The sequence below is a fragment of the Frieseomelitta varia genome, unplaced genomic scaffold (assembly GCF_011392965.1).
Source record: "Frieseomelitta varia isolate USP_RPSP 00005682 unplaced genomic scaffold, Fvar_1.2 scaffold_724, whole genome shotgun sequence".
Classification (NCBI taxonomy): Eukaryota; Metazoa; Arthropoda; class Insecta; order Hymenoptera; family Apidae; genus Frieseomelitta; species Frieseomelitta varia.
In genome coordinates, this window is record NW_025110506.1 from 20,715 (window position 1) to 42,884 (window position 22,170).

General features: G+C 32.9%; 1 protein-coding gene across 7 annotated transcripts in view; it reads left to right on the forward strand.

The window, feature by feature from the left end:
* The first annotated feature begins 1,071 nt into the window (after positions 1-1,071).
* Positions 1,072-22,170, forward strand: part of LOC122535445 — a 42,947-nt gene continuing 21,848 nt past the window's right edge. For 3 of the 7 annotated variants that reach the window (XM_043666983.1, XM_043666981.1, XM_043666987.1), the window contains exons 1-2: positions 1,072-2,007; positions 12,237-12,390. In XM_043666983.1, the coding sequence (XP_043522918.1) occupies positions 12,388-12,390 (3 nt within the window). In that variant the 5' untranslated portion in view covers positions 1,072-2,007; positions 12,237-12,387. The remainder of the gene's footprint in view (positions 2,008-12,236; positions 12,391-22,170) is intronic. The other 4 variants (XM_043666986.1, XM_043666985.1, XM_043666982.1 and 1 more) reach the window with 3 other exon arrangements.

The window sequence follows — 22,170 nt, forward strand, 5'->3', positions numbered from 1 at the left end:
GATTAAGTTTGCAATGTAAGCGAAAGGCGACAACGTGATCTGCGAATTAGACAGCACGTTGTCCGAATCGATAATGCGTTAATCATCGCGCGTCCCTCACTGTGTCTTAATCAATTAATGCGCACGCACCTATTGTTCGTAGACAATTAAAACTTGGAGATCGTATACTTTCGTCTGGCTACCTCGCCTTGGACATTATATCGTTCAATTTATGAAACCTTGTTTTCCATCATGGGAACGTTAATACAGTTCGAGAAAGTTGAACGCACCTTGCCCTTTGAGCTCAGCGAGAATATTTCTGGAGCAGCGAAGCACGCGGAAATACCGCATGTACCTATTTCAAAATATTGCACTTTAAAGAAGATATATCGGTATCAATATGCATAGCCGGAACGTCTCGCAAAATCCGCGAAATTGAAATATATACACCGTACACTGGAAACGAATAAAAATGTCACGTTTGCAATCCAACTTCTTCTATCGTTGAAATCGTTTCTATTTGCGATTTGAAGCCTCTATTACGTAATCCATTATCTCGACCAGGATGCAAATTTGTCTATACGTTTCGTAGGTTTCTTTTTTTTTTATCGAAGTTCAACATCTCTTTCAGCAGTTCGCATTAAAATGGCCGTCCTCGTGAAATAATTGGAGCAAAGTTGTGTGTGATATATGAACAGGCCTATTTTCGAAAAGTTACTGGGACAAGGACTGCTTAACGAGCTGCGGAAGCGGAAGGTCTTAATGCTTTCACTGTTACATTTTACTGCCGATTGTACGTCCGACGTACGGTCGTTACATCGCGACGATTTACATTGTTACATGGCCTCCAAAATTCAGCTCAGAAGCTTCACTTCGTGAACTGGAATGATGAAAAAAGGAAACGGCTGACAATTCGTTTCGAGAGAATTGGTAGATCAATTTATCCAAGTGAAGATGAATTAATCAAAAGTTCGTGATCTGTCGGGATATCGAAAACGCGTAAAGACGAATATCGAAGAAATTGACGGTGGCGCAGGCGCGGAGAACGTGGCGCGCAGCTAGAGTCGCATTTTCGCGAGCAGTCGGCCTAAAGGCGTTGCAGACCGAGCACGCGAAATACAAGTCGGCCAGCGTCCGCCGAAAGACACGAGGTGTCGCGACGTCGTATTCTCCACCCGCAAACAAGTGTTCCCGAGCCACCAGTAGCTCATTCGACTTGGATCAAATAAACGATAAATATTCCTCTGAAGCAATTGTTCCGTAAAATGTTCTCTCGTCAATCACGAGTTTAACGAGCGTCGAAACGCTTGTAGAAACGATTTCATTTCTCGCGTAATTTACGATGAACGATGAGCCCTCGTTCGTGAGCGAAACGTGTCTGATCTTTCGGAAGGGCGAAGAGAGACGCGATCAATCGTCCGTGAACAAGGCAGTCGATGCGAAATTTGGCCGTGGCGAAGCACGACCTCGAAGAGGGCGAGAAACGTGACTAAACTCGAAGGTACGAGATCAACCAAACTTTCCGCTGACGTATGTTGACGTGATACATCTGACAGTGTTATTTGCTGACAAGCAAGAAATCAACGAACATTGCTTGATCCTTCCATCGGTCTAACTAAATAGAAACACGTGCACATCGAAAAAAGAGTTTCGAGACCAAGTTCTAACGAGTAAGGAAAAACTCTTCTCTACCGCTAAGTACAGCAAGAAGCACGTCGAGAGGAATTCAACGGCCGTGTTTATCGATAGACGACGATCGTAACTCTGTTTGAACAAGTTTCAAACAACTCGTTATATAATATAATTATATAACGTTCTTTGTCATCGGTGTCGTGACCTGCGAACTATCGATTGATTTCTACGAACTAAACGTCGACTAGTTTCTATAAATCAAGCAAACCTCCGCATTGCCAGCAGAAGTTCGTCCAAGTCCGATCGCTGGGAACGATGAACAACCAGGGATTTAGCGTCGAAAAGATACGCGGCCAGTTTACACCGTGTAAATTCTCTGCCAGCTAAAACACAAAGGTACGAGTATTGCTTAAAAAAATCTTCTGCTGTACCATTGCGAGATCGCTTGCAAAAGATGCAGTAATTTGGCCACTCAGTTCGTGCCATTTCGTAATTACGGCGGATTCACGTGCTTGGCGATGTTCGTGGGACCATAGTCGTTTCATAGTCTTTTCTTTTTACCGTCGCAACTTCGCCGTCAACTGTTCAGCTTCTGCTCGAGCTTTTCACGAGTGACGTATCGGCTTTCGATAGTCAATTTCACTGGTAATTCATGACACCGGTTCATACGTGACTCGCGCTTTGTTCCCCGTTTCCCGTTGTTCGATGGCCCATCGATAATATATAGTAATCCACGCACATCTACTGCTGTTACTCCGTATCGTCGAAATTCGCTCATTCACAAATTTCTAGCAGGTACCATTTCGCCGATGCCGGCGAAAGAAAATAATTAGCGACTATACTAGCGGTCCATTTGGCCATATATTCGTTAATGTGGAGAAAGGACACGTTGCCGCGGTTTAGTGAAATTTTTGACTGAAATCAATGCCCTTGGCCAAATAAATTCGATGATCTAATGATTCTTTGATAATTCCAACTACGTTAACACTAGAACTACCGACGACCAAAGTGTAATATTTGTGACAAAGAAATTAAAGTGCAAGATACAAGAAGAAATTAATAATACGATAGAGAACACAAACTTTTGTTAATATATTTTATTAAAAATCACTCGAGTATCTAAAAATATGCTGTTATAAAATTTCCATAGAAAATTATAAATTGGCCATTTTGACCATTCTAGTGTTTCCTAAAAAATGGTAAAATGGTATCACGTTTTTGGACTAATTTCGTGATAGAGAGATAAGACACTTACGAAATTATGTTTCAACGTAACTTCGTCTATCTTTTTCGAACCTGGCTGAGCACATCGCGACCTAATTATACCGAGATAGCGTCCACACCTTAATGTCAACGAATCGCTGGAAACCTTCCTGCCTCTATTAAATTCTACTTCCAAGAAACCATACTTTTAATCAGGTACACTTTTCCCAGAGAGAAGACATTTGTCAGAAAAAACAACTTGTTACTCTAGGAAATGGTTTGTATCAGACGATGTGGAAAGATCAAGAAGTAACAGACAATTAATCAGACCGATTTGAAATTGAACTGATTTCTATTTGCACGAACGAAGACGTGAGAAATTATTCCCTGTTCGAAGTTCAGAGATATTTCTAAATTAAATTTCTGGCTACCTATTTTCGTGTGTGTGTTTGACGGCGATCAATCGGGAAAGAAACAAGAATAAAAATTAGAACACGCCTGCGTTACACGTGTGTACGTTGTTGATAGGATTTAATTATTTGGAAGTCGATCGGTTTCGCTCTCTCTCTCTCCCTCGAGAAAAGAAATAAAAACAGAGAGAGAGAAAGAGAGATTCCAATTACATTCGATTTATATTCGATTTAATTTAATCACACGCGTCGTCTAGGAACCGACAAACACAAAATCGATGTTTGTCAATCGGCAGTCGCGCGTCGATCGTGCCGCGTTCGATCTTCAATTGAAACGATGGGAATTCTTGCGAATCTCGCTACGATTTCATAAAATAATTTCCTGTTGAAACGGTTTCAAGCTACGAGTTTCATCCAAGTGAAATTCCACCCGAAACTGATCGAGACCAGGTCACTGGGGGTTAGCGAGACGTGAAACACGAGTGTCGAATTCAGAGATTCTCTACACCCTTGAGTATCATTTCTGCCCGAAAGAAGGGAAAAAATGATTCTACGTGAAACGAATTTTCCCCTCTTGCTGCGCAAACCGCTCTATCGCGTCGCTTTCCTGTCAACCGAAAAGTTGCGGAAATTAGAACGATACAAGAATAGTGTGAAGTATGAAACCCGAGTCGAAGCTTTAATTTTGTTTCGTCGGGAATAAACTTTCAGATACTGACATAAAATGTCACCATGTTTTGTTACTGTTTTTTGCTGTTTTAACGAGCGTTAACTCGTTTGATAACTACAGAATTAATTTTTATTATTGGCATTCTTACTTTCACACAGTCTTTTTCATTCATATGTGTGTTATTGTCCCTTTCTCTAATTTTCTTCTACTAACAGTGAATATACATAGATTACAGCGAGTTCAATTAATAATCGAGCAGTAAATATTGATTCTTATAATTTTGTAAAAAGAAATCGTACAATGAAACTTGAATTCATTTTGCTTGAAGCTTGAAGTCTATACTATTAAAATACATCGTTCACTTTATCCTAAAACATTTTTATATCACGTAACGGATGGGTAAGTGAAGTGTACTTTTTATCTCGAAAATGTTATAAATTATCATAGCATGTGAAAATGGTGGAAAATTTTTTTTCATGTCTGAACCTACGATGAATTTAAAAAATTGAAGCCTCCCTTTCTCCAAACGTTGAATTTTGAATGTTAGACTTAGATGAAAATTTAAGAAATCGTAACATTTTCATTCATTCGTTATGTTTCTTTTCGTCTGACATTCAAAGTTCAATAAATTAGTGAAAAAAGATTATGACAATTTTGAAGAATCGTTGTAAAAGGGAGGCTTGTCTTCTACCTATTGTAAATTCAATCGTAAAAAAAATTGTTCAATGTTTTTACACGCTATCACAATTTATAGCATTTTCGAAGAGAAAAGTCTTCACTTTGCCATCTATTACATAGATGTAACGACATTTTAAGATAAAATGAATAATAAATTTTAAAATACAGGCTTCAAACTACAGAATAAGCCCAAGTATAATTTCTTTTTACAGTTTATTTAATATTTCAAATATTGATTGAAATCACGTGTAAGAACCGGAAACCGGAGATACTGATTTCCACTTCTTCGACTGCCCCTGTATCGTTGAATCTCCTACTCAATTCATTAGAATTTTATCATTGCAAGCATTAACAATGTACAGAAAAGTAATTTCTTAATTACGTCGTTTTGCTCGTTGAATTCTTATTATCCGCGATTTATTTCTGTCCATTTATTCGTTTCGCGGAAATTAGCATCTAGCTGCGCAAAAAATTGCATGACGTCACACCCGCTTCCGAAAATAAACTCCTCCCAACAAACCCTTCACCATTTACCCGAAGAGGCATTTCTCATGAGTTTTAACTAGTTCACGTTGAATTTCCTTTCATTTACAATCCAAATTTCGCTTTGGAACTTTCCGCGTACAGCAAGCGTACAAAGGTGGATACATGCGTGTTTCGCAAGCGTAATGCAAACCAAATAAAAAATGAATAAACAGCGATAACAAGTAAACCAGTGAACTATGTTTTCGTTGTGGTTGCCGTCAATAAAACGCAGTAAAAGTAGAATCTAACGACAATCCAACGTTATACAATAATTGTGGTATAACTGTTTTGGAAACCACATCTGACCATTCGTTCGAGAATTAAGATATCTGATATGTCCAGATAATACGGCGAGTTCACTCGTCATTCTTGAATTATTTGAGCAAAATTTATTACGTCCTTAAAATCGAAATTTTAATAATTTTCTCATCCAACGCTTTATAATTTACATTCTGGTCCCTGCGTGACGATCACATGGTTATCGAACGTGATGAAAGGAAATATGAACTTCTCATCGGGGAAAATTTTTCTACCTTGGATACGCTAATAGAATCACGTTATAGAGACGGAGAAATGTGAACCCGCCGTAGAATCGGCATAAACTTGCTTAGTTATGAGCCACCTGAGCGCTGTAACCTGCAATTTTCCAACCTCTCGCATCAACCTCTAATGCTTAGTATGAAACTGCCAACGCGTGACTTTCGTTTTCTGCTAATGTACTTCGAGCATCCATTGCCAATTTTCCTATATATCGAGAAAGAACGATACAACAAAAAGAAGAATAGTAAATAATTCGTAATTGAAAGTGAACAATTTCACGCATCGCGAAGGAATGCATCGTGAAGGAATTACAGACTTTAAAATAAAACTCATTTCCTAAAATAATAAAATAGTAAAATAATAATAAAAATAAAATAATTTCCTAAAATAATATAAAGTAATATTAAATAATAATAATAATAATAATAAAATAATAAATAAGCTTATTATACATGTGTATAATATATATTATACATATATATATAATTTATTATATATTATATAATAAAGTTTCAGGTAAAAACTAGAAAAGGAATTACAGACTTTAAAATAAAGCTCATTTCCTAAAATAATAAAATAGTAAAATAATAATAAAAATAAAATAATTTCCTAAAATAATATAAAGTAATATTAAATAATAATAAGAATAAAATAATAAATAAGATTATTATACATCTATATAATAAATATACATTATATAATAAAGTTACAGGTGTAAGCGTTCTTTTCATCTGCATTTTGTTTTGGTGATAATTAGATTATTAGAATAGATTAAATAAGATTACCAGAATACAAGTTCCTACCGCGATTGATAGATTAGGCTAAGAAAATAGATGTAAATTAGCCCACCATACAGCGAAAAGACAAAGATGTAAACTGGAAGTCATCCTAAGCCTAGTAGGCAAGGATTAAATAAAAATAAAATAATAAAGTTTCAGGTAAAAAGAGAGGGAATTACAGACTTTAAAATAAAGCTCATTTCTTAAAATAATAAAATAGTAAAATAATAATAAAAATAAAATAACTTCCTAAACTAATGATAATAATAATAATAAAAAAACAATAAATAAGTTTATTATACATTTATATAATAAATATACATTACATAATAAAGTTTCAGGTTCAAACTAGAGAGGAAATAACAAACTTTGAAATAAAGCTCATTTCCTAAAATAATATAAAGTAATATTAAATAATAATAATAATAATAATAATAATAAAATAGTAATAAATAAGCTTATAATACATTTATATAATAAATGTATATTATATAATAAAGTTTTAGGCAAAAACTAGAGAGAAAAAGATAAAGAGTGTAATTTTCATTTTGTGAACAATCACGAACACTCTTTTGTTTATAAGGAAAGTAAATCGCTTTTGTTACGCTCACGTATTAACGTGCGTGGTTACATAGGTTTATTCCTTAATTAAATGGAAATAAATCAATTTTCCTGCATCCTCTGTACCGCGTATCTAGGTCAATAATTACCGGCTGCTGTTATCGAAAGGATAACGCGCCACGAAGCGTGAACAAGAGGCAAACGATAAACAGAATAAACGAATTTATGTTTTCAGACAGGAAACGACACAAATTGTACCGAGCGATTTAAAAACGATCAAATTCCTAATTCTGCGAGTTATCTGAACAGACAGCGTCATGAATGATAGGATCGATGAAAAGTTATTTCAACTTACAATAAAATTGGATTCCGCAGTGGAAAAATAAATGGGCTGGTTCAAAATGAGATTGAGTATAACACGGAATAAACCGTCTGCTAACATATTGATGACTCTCGTTGCTATTCGGACACTAAATATTAAAACTGAAATTTTGCAAAAAGAAATCGTACAATAATAAACTCGAGCACATTTCAAATCTTGAAACCTCTACTTTCAAAACATATCGTTCATTTTATACTAAAATGGTTTTGTGTGATAAGGTAGACACTTTCCTCCTCAGTAGTGCTATAAATTGTCGTAGTATGTAAAAATATTGAAAAGTTTTTTTTATAACTGAATCTAGATTAGATTTGAAGATTGACTCCTTGAGTCTTATTGTACTATCCTTTATACCAATTTATTGAATATTGAATACCAGGCGAAAACAAATATGTGTATAGACGAAAATGTCACAATTTCTTGAATTTTCGCCATTTAACATTAACAATTAATGATTATTAATTATGATTTATGACTATTAATTATCACTATTGGTAATTATGACTATGACTGTTTATAACACATTTCGAGAAGGAAGGTGTCTTCACTTACGTGATGTAAAAACATTTTAGAATAGAATGAACGATACATTCAAACTTTAAAATGAACCCAAATTTATTATTGTATAGGATTTCTTTTTACAAAATTATAACAGTTTATAACGATATTTTAGTGTTCGGATATTAATGGAAGCCACTGTATGCTAACAATATCCTAAGTAACGTAAGCATGCCTTGTCAAATATATTCTATCGATTAATACAACGAGTCCATTATTCCCGTGCATTTTTACGAAGCAACGAAAGCAAACGGATAATCTATAATCTAATTAACTATAAATATAAATATAATAAATATATAGAAATAATAATAAATAGAAAATAATAATATATAGAAATAATATAATAAATAAATAGAAATAAATATAATCTAATAAACTAGTTAAACTAATGAAAAATGTAAGAAGAAAAAGGGGAATTTTCGTTAAAAGACACTCACTAAAATCTAAAGTTACAGATTCAGCTGCGTATTTAGAGCAGAAAAAACTGATACACTTTCTTAAATATTTCATAAAAGGATAAGCGGCTTTTGAAGTGAAACCTTCGACATACCAGAATTTTAGGTCATCTTTGTGCAGTTATTTACATTACCATTCAAACATTAAATATTTATTTATTTATTTATTTATTCAGAAATAGACGGGCTCTTTGGTACAACTGAGTTGTGAAAATGTTTACAAGTGTAGAACTATGTATACATGTGCTATAAGAAAGTAAAAGAAGAGAAAAAGAAAAAATTAAAGAAATGAAAAAAGGAAAAAATGTACAGTCGCAACTACGACACAGCGATGTGTGTAACATAATAATTGGGAAACCGAAAAATTAGTCATTGGGTGTCTTTAAGACAGCAATTGCTAATCTGAAAAACAAATCTATTCGTTGGATAAATAATCTCGTTTGCAAGCAAGCAAATTTTCATAATCGAATCCATGAATCCAACATTGGTTGAGGGAAACATAATATAAAAAGACGGCATAGACCGTGAACATGAGTTAAAGTGAGAATTATTTACAAAATTATTAATAATTTTGAACGAAAATATCTTTCTCTTACTTTCCAGACAGTATATAATTCAATCTCCGCATGAATTCTTACAGATTCATAACTATGTTCGTATCTATGCATTGGATCCTCAAGTGAAAGCGAGAAAAACGTAAAAATTTATGTTGGGTTCTTTCAATAAGATTAATGTGTTTAATACATCCCTAGCAGAAAGTTTTCGATCAGAGATACTAATACGGAATTTACAAGAAACATTCATATTTTAGAAATATAAAATATTATTGTGTACTAAAACTGATAAAAAATTAAAGGGGACTTATTAGTAAAACATGACAAAGTAACATAGACTTCCATTTATTATAAAAAAGAAACAAGAAAAAAAAACAAAATGTCACGTGAAAAGAAAGTTTCTGATTACTAGAAGTCGTGGAAAATAATTTCCGATCATGGCTCAAATAAATAGCGCCTTGAATGTAGAGGTTAGGCATAAACACAAGAAGAAACCGCAAAAACGTAAATGCAAGTTCATCACTTCTAAAATATCAGTTCGTAGTGCTATTCCATTCCATAATACGCTATCATATAATTTGTATTCAAACGACATGAAATTAAGGATAACTGAGCTGCTCAAGGAAATAAGGTAATAGCCAAAAATGGTAACAGAAATTACAGGATGATCAAAGCACTATTAGTGATTTAAAGAGGGAGTATGAAGAAACGCGACCAGAAAATGTGACCATCTTCGTGCAACAACTAAACAAGATAGAAAGATTGCGTAATACTGTTGAAGAAATGAGACGAGCAAGTTCGAAAGAGATAAACGTACAGTGAGCATAAGATATTTCTGATCGTACTGTCAGAAATCGTCTACATGAGATGAGTTTCCCATTTCAAAAAGCTAGAACAAAATCTTTCCAAACAAAGAAGCATAAGAAGGAGCGGTTACAGTGGCGCAAGGAGCATGCACTGAAACCGGCGACGATGCAAAAATATTCGTTTGGCGAAGATTCAATAAAAAGTTTGACAAAGATTGTTTAAATTTTAAAAAGAAATATCCAAATTCTCATATGATTCAAGGTTGTATGTCTCAGAAAGGAATTGGCAAATTATGCATTCTTTATCAAAACGTAACTTCAAAAACATATTTTCGAACATTGTTTGATTCCTAGTATTGAAGATTGGTCTGAAGATTCTTGTGGCTTTACTTTTCAAGATAATTCCAGCTGTCATCGCAACAAAACAGTAAAAGATTATTTACGACATAACGGAATTAAAACTATGAAATAGCCAGCCAATACTCCACACCTAAATCCTATTGAGAACTTATGAATAAAATTTAAAAAACTGGTCAATGAGAAAAAGCCACCGAGTAAAAAGAACTTCGGCACGCTATACGACAATCATGGGAAGAAATCTCACCTACGGAATGTAAAAAATTCAACGATTCCATGCCAACGTATTAACGTATTAAAAAAGTAATACATAAACGCGGGGACGTTACAAAATATTAATACCTAAAATAATTTATATCAGTAAATTAAACCGGAAACTTTTTTCCAGCATTTATACTAGTCGAAAACTTTTTGCTAAGGGTTTATTAATATTTAAACTGTTATCATTTCATACGAACAAACTCGTACAACATGGATTCATTTTAAGGATTGAAGCCTCTTTTCAAAATATTTTCATTCATTTTTTTCTGAGATATTTTTGCATAATGTAGCAGATGAAAAGAGACTTTTGTGCTATAAATAGTTGTAGTGTGTAAAGACATGGAAAAATTTTTTTTATCGCTTGATTTACAATGAATCGGAAAATTGAAGCTTTTGCAACGATCCCTTAAAACTAACTGTGTGCCAATTTATTGAACTCTGAATATTCAAATTGACGGAAACAAATATAACGAAGAGAATGTTATGACTTTTTCAATGAATTTTCATTGTCCAATATTCAATCAAGTTTTCGGGTATCATTGTAAATTATAAAAGAAAATTAAATTGTAAAAAGAAGGCTCCAATTTTCAAATCAATTATAAATTCAATCAAAAATCTTTCAATGACAATTCGCAGCGTTTTCCACAAGAAAAATATCTTCACTTTCCCACCTGTTACGTGATATACTGAGATTTCAGAATAAAATAAGTGGCACATTTCGAAAATAGGGGTTTCAACTTTAAAATAAATCCAAGTTTATTGTTGTACGATTTTTTTGTATGAAATTGTAATAGTAGGGTACGTAACACGCATGCCGATTAATAATCCAGCTGTAATATCGCGCGTTTGCTGTGATTAAATTGAAAATTTAAACGAACAATGGCCTCGCCAACTCGAAGAACTGTATTTCCATCCTTTCGCCTTTCTTCGATATTCGAACCGTGTCAACGCAGACGCGGCAGAAAGAAGCTTAATGAAGAAATCGATTCGAATAAATTTCAATTAATTTCGCCGATACAATGTCGAGACGCATCTGTCGTCTGCCCGCCTTCGATCATTTTAGAACTTAACTGCGGACCATAACGAGTGACCAAACCGTACACAATAATTCGTCGCTTTCATTTTGAAATCGATCGGTATGAATATCACTGGATAGAAATTATTAAGAAGTAATAAATTTATTTATTTATTTATTTTTTTTTTTTGCCTAGATTATACTTAAAATATACTTAAAACTGAGAAAATGTTGCAATTTTGGGACAAAAAATTCTCGACGTGCGTGACACGTCATTCCAGCGCAAGAGGTTAACCATCTGCGCTGGCAACTGATTGCGGACCATAACGAGTGACCAAACCGTACACAATAACTCGTCGCTTTCTTTTTGAAATCGATCGGTATGATATCACTGGATAGAAATTATTGAGAAGTAATAAATTTATTTTTTTTTCTGCCTGGATTATATTTAAAATATACTTAAAACTGAGAAGATATTGCAATTTTGTGACAAAAAATTCCCGATTGCGTGGCACGTCATTCCAACGCAAGAGGTTAAACAAATGAACCGATTTCTGATTGCTTGTAATTTCTCACGTACTTATACGCTGCACAATCGGATATACTTGCGCGTTCGGGTAGTTAATTCACAAACTTAAACTGCCATAGAGAAGTCTAAGAATAAGATCAGAGATCTAAGCTGCTTTCAATTTTCTCTCTACAACCAATTTTTCACTCCTCCGATATTGAATGACAAACAGCAAAGTAAGCGTAAAATATCACACGGAAGAGGAACGGATAAAACAAATAACGCCTCGAACCTCGATGTTCAAACGGCAACGTTGGTCAGCGTACCATGAAATAGAAAACGGAATGTTGTTTGTTTGAACAGGAATATCCTTTACAAAATACTTCAGTGAAAGAAAAAAGACGGACAAAGGAGAGAAAGGAGGAGGGAAGAGGATGGATAGATCGTCAGTTGTTCTCCAAAGAGCGCTTTCAACCTCCCTATTTCGAGCATCGTAAGAGGGACTAACGAAGCTATGGTAACAGTATTCTATTTCTACGACTTTGCTTTCCATTTCTCTCTTTTTTTCTTTTTTACAATCGCAAAAATTGCCACGAGTGAAACGATCCTTTGTACAATGTTTCACAGAGAAGATAGCCAGTTAATGGTATCTGTCGTATTCGTGCATCCATTGGGTATAACTAGAAAGTCCCATTCGTGAAGCTGTAGGGTGAAACTACAACGTTCCACATCGCATGTTCGTGCGTAAAACGACGCCGTTGATATCGACTGCGAATCTCAACATGGTCCATTAAGGAAGTAGTTGCCTTAAACGAACTGCACTGATAACGGCTATCTGAATCGGTCAGAGGAACGGGCACGATCGAAGTCACGGGAGAGACTTGGAGAGTCCGATAGAACCGTTGTGAGAGGTAGATACAGAGAGAGATGGTTGAAGAAGAAAGAGGAAAAGGGAACAGAGAAAACGGAAGTCGTGCAATGTGGACCGATGGCCAAGTACGACATAATAGAAACGACTAGGCTTTTCCACCGCAGCAGAGCGCCGAGATAAATGAAACTAAACGTTCGGGCTGCTTCCATTCGTCCTATTTTGTCTTTTCTATCTGGATCTATTCCTCGTTTCCATCCCCGGTTCGATTTCCTTTTTTCATACCTGGAAACACGTGGAAATACACTGATCGCCTGGCAATGCCCCATTAACTAGTCGAACTGTCGATTTGAGGTGAAAATGTGATATCGTGTTTGCCCATCATTTCATACAACCGCGTATAGTCACGTACGGATTAGAGATATTACTCCTGGTGACACGCTTCTTAAAAAGGTGTGTTCAATTCCGGAGTGAATTAAAAACATTCGTCTTTTTTTCTTTTTCTGTCAGAACGAAAAAGAGGGAATCTCGAGAAGACAAGGGAGAAAATGAAACTATCTGTCTTCTTTATACAAGATGTTTTGTTAGTAATGTGGAAAGTAGAGCAAGGGATGATTCTACATGTAAAAATGTGTCGAAAAGAAATGGACAAAACAGTTTTTAGATGATTAGCCACATATCACGGATCAAAATTAATTTTTAATATTTCATTTTTATGATCGATTGGATTTATTTTAATGTTTACAATTGGAGGGTTAACTGGAACTATACTTTCAAATTCATCAATTGATATTATTTTATAATATATAATATTATATATATATATATATTATATATATATATAAAATATTATATAAAACATATAAAAATTTAGTTTTATTATTAATAAAGGTAAGAGTAAGATACATAAAATATATATATATATTTCTAAAATTATAATATATATAAAAAATTATAATATATATATATAAAATATTATATAAAACATATAAAAATTTAATTTTATTATTAATAAGGATAAGAGAAGGTTTAAAAAAAATATATAATATATATGTATATATGTATATATATATATGACATATATTATGTTGTTGGTCATTTTCATTATGTTTTATCTGTAGAAGCTATATTTTCTATTATTGTAAGATTTATTCATGGATTTCCTTTATTTTCAAGATTATAATAAATAAAAAATGATCAAAATTTCAATTTTTTTTTATATTTATTGGTGTTAATCTTACATTTTTCCTCAACATTTTTTTAGAACTAACAGGAATACCACAACGATATTTTGATTATGTGGATTCTTATTATTGTTGAAATTTTATTTCATCATTAGGATCAATAATTTCAATAAATAGATTATTATTTTTAATTTATATTATTTTTGAAAGATTACTATCTAAACGATTTATTTTATTTAAATTTTATCAATCATCATTAGAATAATAAAATAATTATCCTGCACTTAATCATATATGTAATGAAATTCCATTATTAATTATAAATAAAATAAAAAATTTTTAATTAAATAAATTTAATATGGCAGAATCAAGTTTGAAAATCAAATATATTTGAATTTAGCTAGTTCCTGGACAGATGCAAATAATTCTACGGAAACAAAAGGATATTCTACATGTAGGAAATAAAAACATATAGAAAATCTAGTATCGTTTTCGTTAAAAATGGTCACGATAAATTTTCAAACTCGACTTTTTGAGAAACGAAGCAGAAAAATTTTATTCTGGTGCTTATTTTCGCACGTGGAAATAACCTTTTGTTAATTAATTCTTTTCTGTCGCGCCTGGAATTAACTAAATTCAAGTATACTCGTAAATTTTCAAACTCGATTTTCTCAGAGGCTTTAATGAAAAAATTTTATTCTTTCTTTTCGATTTATTTTCACATGTTAGACTCACCCATTATTCATGCTTCCTACGTGCTACAGAACACTCTGTATGTATGTATAGAAGTATAATACTTGGAGCAGTGTGATTTATCGATATCAATTAATTGTCCGTTCCAGGCCTGTGTTTTTGCTGGTTTTTACCGAGTCAGAACTATCAGAATTATATCTGCCAGCTCGCTAAAGCATACTCGGCTGACAAGTATATTAATGGGATTAGTTTTCATTTTCTTCTCCCATTCGCCAATTACCTTTGATGAGGTACGGCAGGTTCAAAAGATACAATGAATCACGTGGACGTTAACTGCAGAGGAAATCGAAGTTCCTTCGTTTTAGTCTTCGATTTTTCAAAGCATAATCTACATTTTCGGGTGAAAGTTCGCCAACAGAAAGAAGATAGAAGCCAACAGTTTTACTCGAGCAAATATCTGCGATTTATTCATTGTTCCGATTCAATGTCCTCTTTGTTCCTTAGCTCGGTGAATTTCTTCGCGCCTATTCAAATATTGTGCTGCGAGAGGAGCTCTTCGATCGAGAGTCCGTCCCGTGACGTCACCTACTTTCCGACTCGTATCTCCTCCAGAAATAAATCTCGGCTAAAAATACACTTCGTTTTCTTTCGCCAGATTATTATAGAAAAGAATTGCCACGATTTTTCACACTTTCGTTTCGTTGACTATTTCGTTGCGAAAATGTGTCGATAAAGTAGTTTGCCCCATTCGCAACGAATAAATACGATGCTTCGGTTGATTGGATCGGAAATATCAAGCTGATGACGTTTGATGCGTTAATCAACGAAGCACACGATCGAAAAGGATTACGCCCTACTCTTTTTCCTTTCTCGGGTATTATGCTCTCGTTAACCCAATTTTCGAAATCGTTCGAACGCGTTCGATAATTAGAACAGTATTAAAAAAGCAACGCTCTTTCGCGATGAAGTAATCATTCGTTTAAATTTTGGAATCCGTCCTTTGGTGTTTCCTTTCTTCTTTTTTATTCAATCGAGTGTATGGTACATCGCTTTCGTAGCGTGAAAAATGCCTCTGGCTACATGGAAGTGTTCGTGAAAGGCGAGGTTCCCGCGCGCTGAAAGCGTCATTCGACGAATCGCGCTCCACTGATTTTACAGGCTAATTTCGCTGCAGGCGCCAAGAATGCTTGATTTAAGCTTCCAAGGACGCGCCGATAAAGAGATGCTGGTCTCCAAAAATATGGAGCAACCACAAAGCAGGTGAAAGAGAATTGGCGAAAGTGAAGCTGTTTCGATAATTGCTATTTTTCCGTTCTCTCAGAACATGTATATTTAGTTTTTTGGAAACTTTATATATAAATATTACGATGTAAATTGATCTTACAGCAAACTTTAAGTAATTGACGTACACATCAATTATAAATTAATTCATAACACATTATGTGCACGGTTTCGCGAAATTTAATTATTGGCTGAAAGAATAAACCAATCAATTGGATAAACATACAATTAATGCAAAATTAAACAGAAATGTACGTACATCATTAGCTTTGTAATATTATTTCAAATAATATATTTAAATGTGTGTGTGGAATTTATCTTTGCGTCAATCATACTAGCGTTTTTCTAAAACAACGGTAAGTATGAAAAAGAAATGAAAGAGAAAAAAAGTTATACTGTTTCTCAGATAATATAATAGCATATGTAACTTTTCTATATGTTTCTTCATGCTTGCTTTATTTTTTTATAAAAAATGAAGATGACCTTCAATTTTTTAAATGGAATCATATATTTTTTGATCCATTAGGCTGTGATCCATTAACCTATGTACGTCGAAAAATTATTTGTCTACAAGAGATATTTTAATTTAAAGTCTGTAAAATTTATCGTAGAAGAAACAAAAAGAGATAAAAGCAGTATTGTTGTCTTGCATAGATTTTATAAAATTCAGGTTAAAGTATCTCCTAAACTAGTAATTTTTCAATATAGACAGGATAATAATAACGGATCGAAAAATATATCATTCCACTTCAAAAAATCATTTTTGAAAAAAAAAACCAACAAAAAAAAATTATTATTGCCCGCAAAAAACAGTACAATTTTTTTTCTCTCATTTTTTTTTTCTCACGCCGTTGTTTCTGAGAAAAACACAAAGTAGAAAATAGCTTGAACATACATCGAACTGTATTGAATTTAAAATAGTTTGAACGCAACTTTTGTGCACTTTTGAAAGAGGCTGTTAGTAACATGTCATCTTTCTACAGTGATGGAATTATATCGTGTTTATTCTGTGCTGTTCTAAGCGTTATTGTGCCGAGAATAAGCGTTTCGCAATTACGTTTGCTCGAAATTACAAATTGCACAACCCCTTTCCAATAAAAGGAAAAGAATTAAAAAGGAGGAGAAAAAATAAAATTGAGACAAGAAAAAGAACAAATCAGATATTGTTGAAATATGATATTTGATGCTCAAAAAGAATATTTTTATTGCTTATTCTCAGCATAACATCAAATAACAAATTCATAAATAAATTATCCGACGACAATCTGTTGAGAATTATATCAGTGATTCACGACGCATCGAAGGTATATTTCTGAATTCACACCGTGACTTCTCCTTTATTTTAAATGTTCAACTTCCGCGCTATCCTTTCTCATATTGCCACGGCTATTACCAGGCTCTCATTTCAAGACTGAAAAGTATTGCTTCAGGAAAGTTCGACCGTCCACAAATGAATCGTATCTCTTTTACTGATCGAACTCTTTCACTCGCCCTACGAATTAATTTATTTCCTGTTCGTTTCTTACGTTTGATATTTCGCTCTATTAATATCGCAAAATGAAAATAGCATTCGAAATCAGAGAGAACTCTATTACAATAGTGCCCACTTAAGCGTCCGTCGCTATCCCCAATTCTTAAAATTGGAACTATCTCATTCTATGCTACCTTACTATACTACCTTACTATATGACGTGCCAAAGATCGTGAAACATGTCACTTGCACAATACAAAGCAATATTTCGACACAATTCGAAAAAAACACCTCTCCACTTAAGCGTCCACTTTCAGTCCTGACTTCGATCCCAACAAAATGGCGAAATGATTTCTTATTTATTGACGCAATCGCTGTACAAGTATTCTCAAAATTAGTTAAAAATATAAATAAACAAAAAAAAACATCTCTAAACGGCGGGAGTTTGAAATATTGACGACGAACTACGTGGAAAATACCATGGTAAAAAAAAAAAGAAATTAATAGAAAATAAATACTGTGCTTTGATAACAATTGGACTAATAATATTGCGAGAAATGATAATTAAACTTTGTTCAGCAATTGACTTAGTTTATATGAAACGTGAGTTTTATTGATACGCGCTGCCACAAAATCCTAAATCCGCCGCCATATTTTAGCTCTCTCTCTCGAGTTGGACAAACTGTTTCCACATTTCCGCCAGTGAATTTATCACTATAATCTAGACACAAAGCTACATCGCCTATTTGTGAATACTAGCGGCAAGAACTAATCAGCCATTGTTCTCGACACTGCTGGAATATCATTCGCATACTCGGTTATTGTTCAGCAAATGCATTCAATAAAGTTTCACAGTTCTTTTGAGTTCAATAGAACTGCAAATAAGTCCTCGTTCAAATCACATATTTTCTGCACTTTTTTGGTATTTTGCTACTGTGTATACCACTGTAGGAAAGTTTAGACTTCAGCTATTTTTGTGTAACTATAATTACTTTTATATAGGGTGGTCACTGAAAAACTGAAAGGTTTGAAAAAGTTACAACTTGTTCATTTTCAAACTATTTTATTTTCTTTTTTTGTAAATTGCTAATTATATTAATTATATTATTTAAATTGTAGGTTAATTATTAATTATATTAATTATACATTAATTACATTTCCAAATAAAATAATGAACAATTTTAAAAACATATGTTTGTAAAAGTTATTTTTTTGTTTTATATCATTCAGTCTTTCAGTGACCACCCTGTATAAAGAAATAATTTTTGTTCGCACATGCACAGATATCTCACTGTTTTTAGAAGAAATGATTTCTCTTTCGATTATTAAATATTCAAGATGGTACAAACATCTGTTTATATTCTTAATATTTCATTATTACAATATAAAAGTGAATAAACGTTTAATTTCCACACCGTGTGTAAATGTGCCAATAATTATTTGTCTATGAAATTTTCATTCTTTTTCTATTGTTTTCAAACAGTAAATCACTAATGTTTTTAAATGAGCATACTGTTTCTATGTACAACGAGGTGCTAGACTACATCAAAATGATTCTCCTTTACAGAAAGTTAAAAAGAACTGAGTATGCAAATACTTTTTGTATAATTCCTCATTCAAAATAGACGAAATAATAGCGAGACAGAGTAACAGTTAGAAGTGATTTATATCAACAAAGATCAAAAGAAATGAAACTCGAAAGACAAATAGATAAGCAAAGAATATTTGTTTCAAGTTTAATGTACGTACAGAGGTGTAAAAAATTATTTCCTCTATTCATTGCAAAGACGTGATTAAGCTGCATTTGTATTCGCTGACACATCTTTAGTCGCTTTTGTGAACCTTCAAATGCTTATCGCCGGAACGAGCATAAAAACCAGTCCATTAAGCTTATTTGAACCCATTACCCAACTAAGTCTATTATCCCCTCTTAATTTCTCCTCTATCGATAATTCCCCTATTCTCTTTTTCCGTGGAACATTTTAAGTTCGTAGCGTGTCATAAAAAGTTCCTCTGATAAAAATTACTCTACTAGTCTACCTTTTGACAAATCTCTAAATATCAAATTCAAAGTCTTTTGAACAAATAGATCTTCTCAACGCACGTGCAAAAGTTTCCAATTTTACGTCCCAACGACCCTTCAGTCCTTCACTACGTCATCCTCGTAATCTTCACTGCGAAAAATTCCAATAAACTCGCTGAGAAAATCTGAATCGCAATTAATCGAACCGAGAAACTTTGCCGCGATTAGTTGGCCACTGTATCACCAGCGTGTGATCGTTTTTTGCAGAGGGACCAAGTTGTCGCTTTTAACCGAATGTGTTTGAAATAACGCATCGTTGTAATTACAGTTATTGCAAGTACGGGAACACGAGCAAAGTTGGATATTTTATTCTTGGAATACTTTTCTCATTTTCCGATAGTTGCGTATTTTGTGCGATTGCTCTCTGCTTAGCTGCGAATGGAAAGTCAAGCATCTCCTTCGAACTAGCATCGTGAAGGAGCAGCAGCTTCTACATCGCGTGGAGATGCTAAGATTCTCTCGTTTATTTTAGTCGAATCTTAATGTAAGAATACTCCTCTGAAACGGTTGGATTAAAAGACGCAGAGAGAAAGAGAGAGAAGAAGAAGAGAGAGCGGGTAGTGAAAAGTGCAAAGACCTTATCCACGACATTAGAATTAATTTCACTCGACCATCTCGGAATTTAATATATCCAACGCACACATTCTTTCTTAATGATATATCCCTGTGAAACTTTATTTTGAGTCGGGAAAATGGAAGGACTATTACCGCTGGTTGTTCTCGGCTAGAGACAATATACTTAAATTTCCAAGGGGAAGCTATCGAATTAGCATCGACACACTTCATTTAACTCTTCATCGAGCAATTTACAAACAACGCTCGTGAAACGTGTATCGTAGAAATAGAGCGTACGTGTTTTGTCTTGTTTGAAATGACCAAAATTAAATATCGATTGAAATTATAATATAATATAATAATTATAATTATTTAATATATAATATATAAATTTTAATAATTATAATTATTTAATATATAATACATAAATTTTAATAATTATAATTATTTAATATATAATACATATAATATATAAATTATAATAATTATAACTATTTAATATATAATACATATAATATATAAATTTTAATAATTATAACTATTTAATACATAATACATATAATATATAAATTTTAATAATTATAACTATTTAATACATAATACATATATAAATTATAATATAATTATAATATATTTCAAATATGTCACCTCTTGCGAGTTATGTCGAAATTTCAGGGAGAGAAATTCACGTGAACACGCTGATTACAATGAAAGCAGGGAAATTGATAAATAAATTAAAAATGTGTTAAATACTATCTAATCGCGTGACCACGCGCTTCTAATCGAACGTCATTGGATTCCTTTCAAATTTCCGATCAATGGGACGTTAATGTCAGATAATTATTCGCACATTCGCCAGATTATTTGCCAAATCAACAATCTGAACGGTAATCGAACGCGAACGCAAAGCACGATGAGCAAGCTATTCGTATTCAAAATTAATAGCGTTTCGCGGTCAAGCGCCAGCGCAAAATGAATATTCCATTTTTGTTTTGAGCATGTAAACACAGATACATATACTGATTCTTATTAACATCTGGATATTTAAATACTCGGATACTAAATATTTCGAAGAGGTATTCTCCTTTGAAGGGGACAAAACATAATTTCTTTACTTGACGTAGATAAAATCTCAAAGGCTACATGATCGATTGCTGTGGAAGTTTACACAGATTATTCCACGTGTTACTATCCTTCTGTTGAGTTTATTATAATTTTGTTTTATACAAAAATTAGCGTAGAAGGACTGAGAATTGCGGAATTTGCAGTTTATATTTTCCAGAAATAAATAAAATTGTTTATTTTCTAAATTCGCCATTTTATCAATTTATGATATAAATTATTTATTTTAGTATAGACAATGACGATAAAACTGTCATTATATGATAATCATCTTGATATTTTTGTTTCTACAATCACCTACGCCCAATAAATATAATTTTTAAATATGTCTCTGTTATTGGCAAAATAAAACCAATCAAAAATTAATTAATACCGTACATTATGTATGATAAGAAAGAAACTAAATAAACCACAAAATTATGACTATAACTTTAAAAAAATTTATGAAAATTATTAAATTTTGCAAAAGAAATTGTTGAAAGAAAGAAATCGTACAATAATAAACTTGGAATTCATTTTAAAACTTGAAATCTCTACTTTCAAAACGCACTGTTCATTTTATTTTAAGATGTTTCTATATCGTGCAGTGGGTAAGACTTTTCTTCTGAAAATACTATAAATTGTCATAATGCGTAAAAATATTGAAAATTTTCTTTCATGACTGAATGAATCTAAAATATATTTGAAGTCTTCTTTTACAATGATATCTGAAAACTTGATTTATCTACAATTTTTTTGCCATCTTAACTTTGAACATTAAATTTAAACGATGGAAATTCAAGAAATCGTAACATTTCCGTTATGTTCGTTTGCGTCAATAAATTGGCGACAAAAATCGTACAGTAAGTTTTTAGGAAATGATTCCTCAAAACCTGACGTATGATTTTTTCCGCCAATTTTTAAATATCAGTCGAAAACAAAGAAAATGTTACGATTTCTTGAATTTTCGTTCTCCAAACCCAATATTCAAAGTTCAATAAAATGGCAAAAAAAAAAAATTAACTTTTCAAGAGTTGTTGTAAAAGGGAGACTTCAATTTT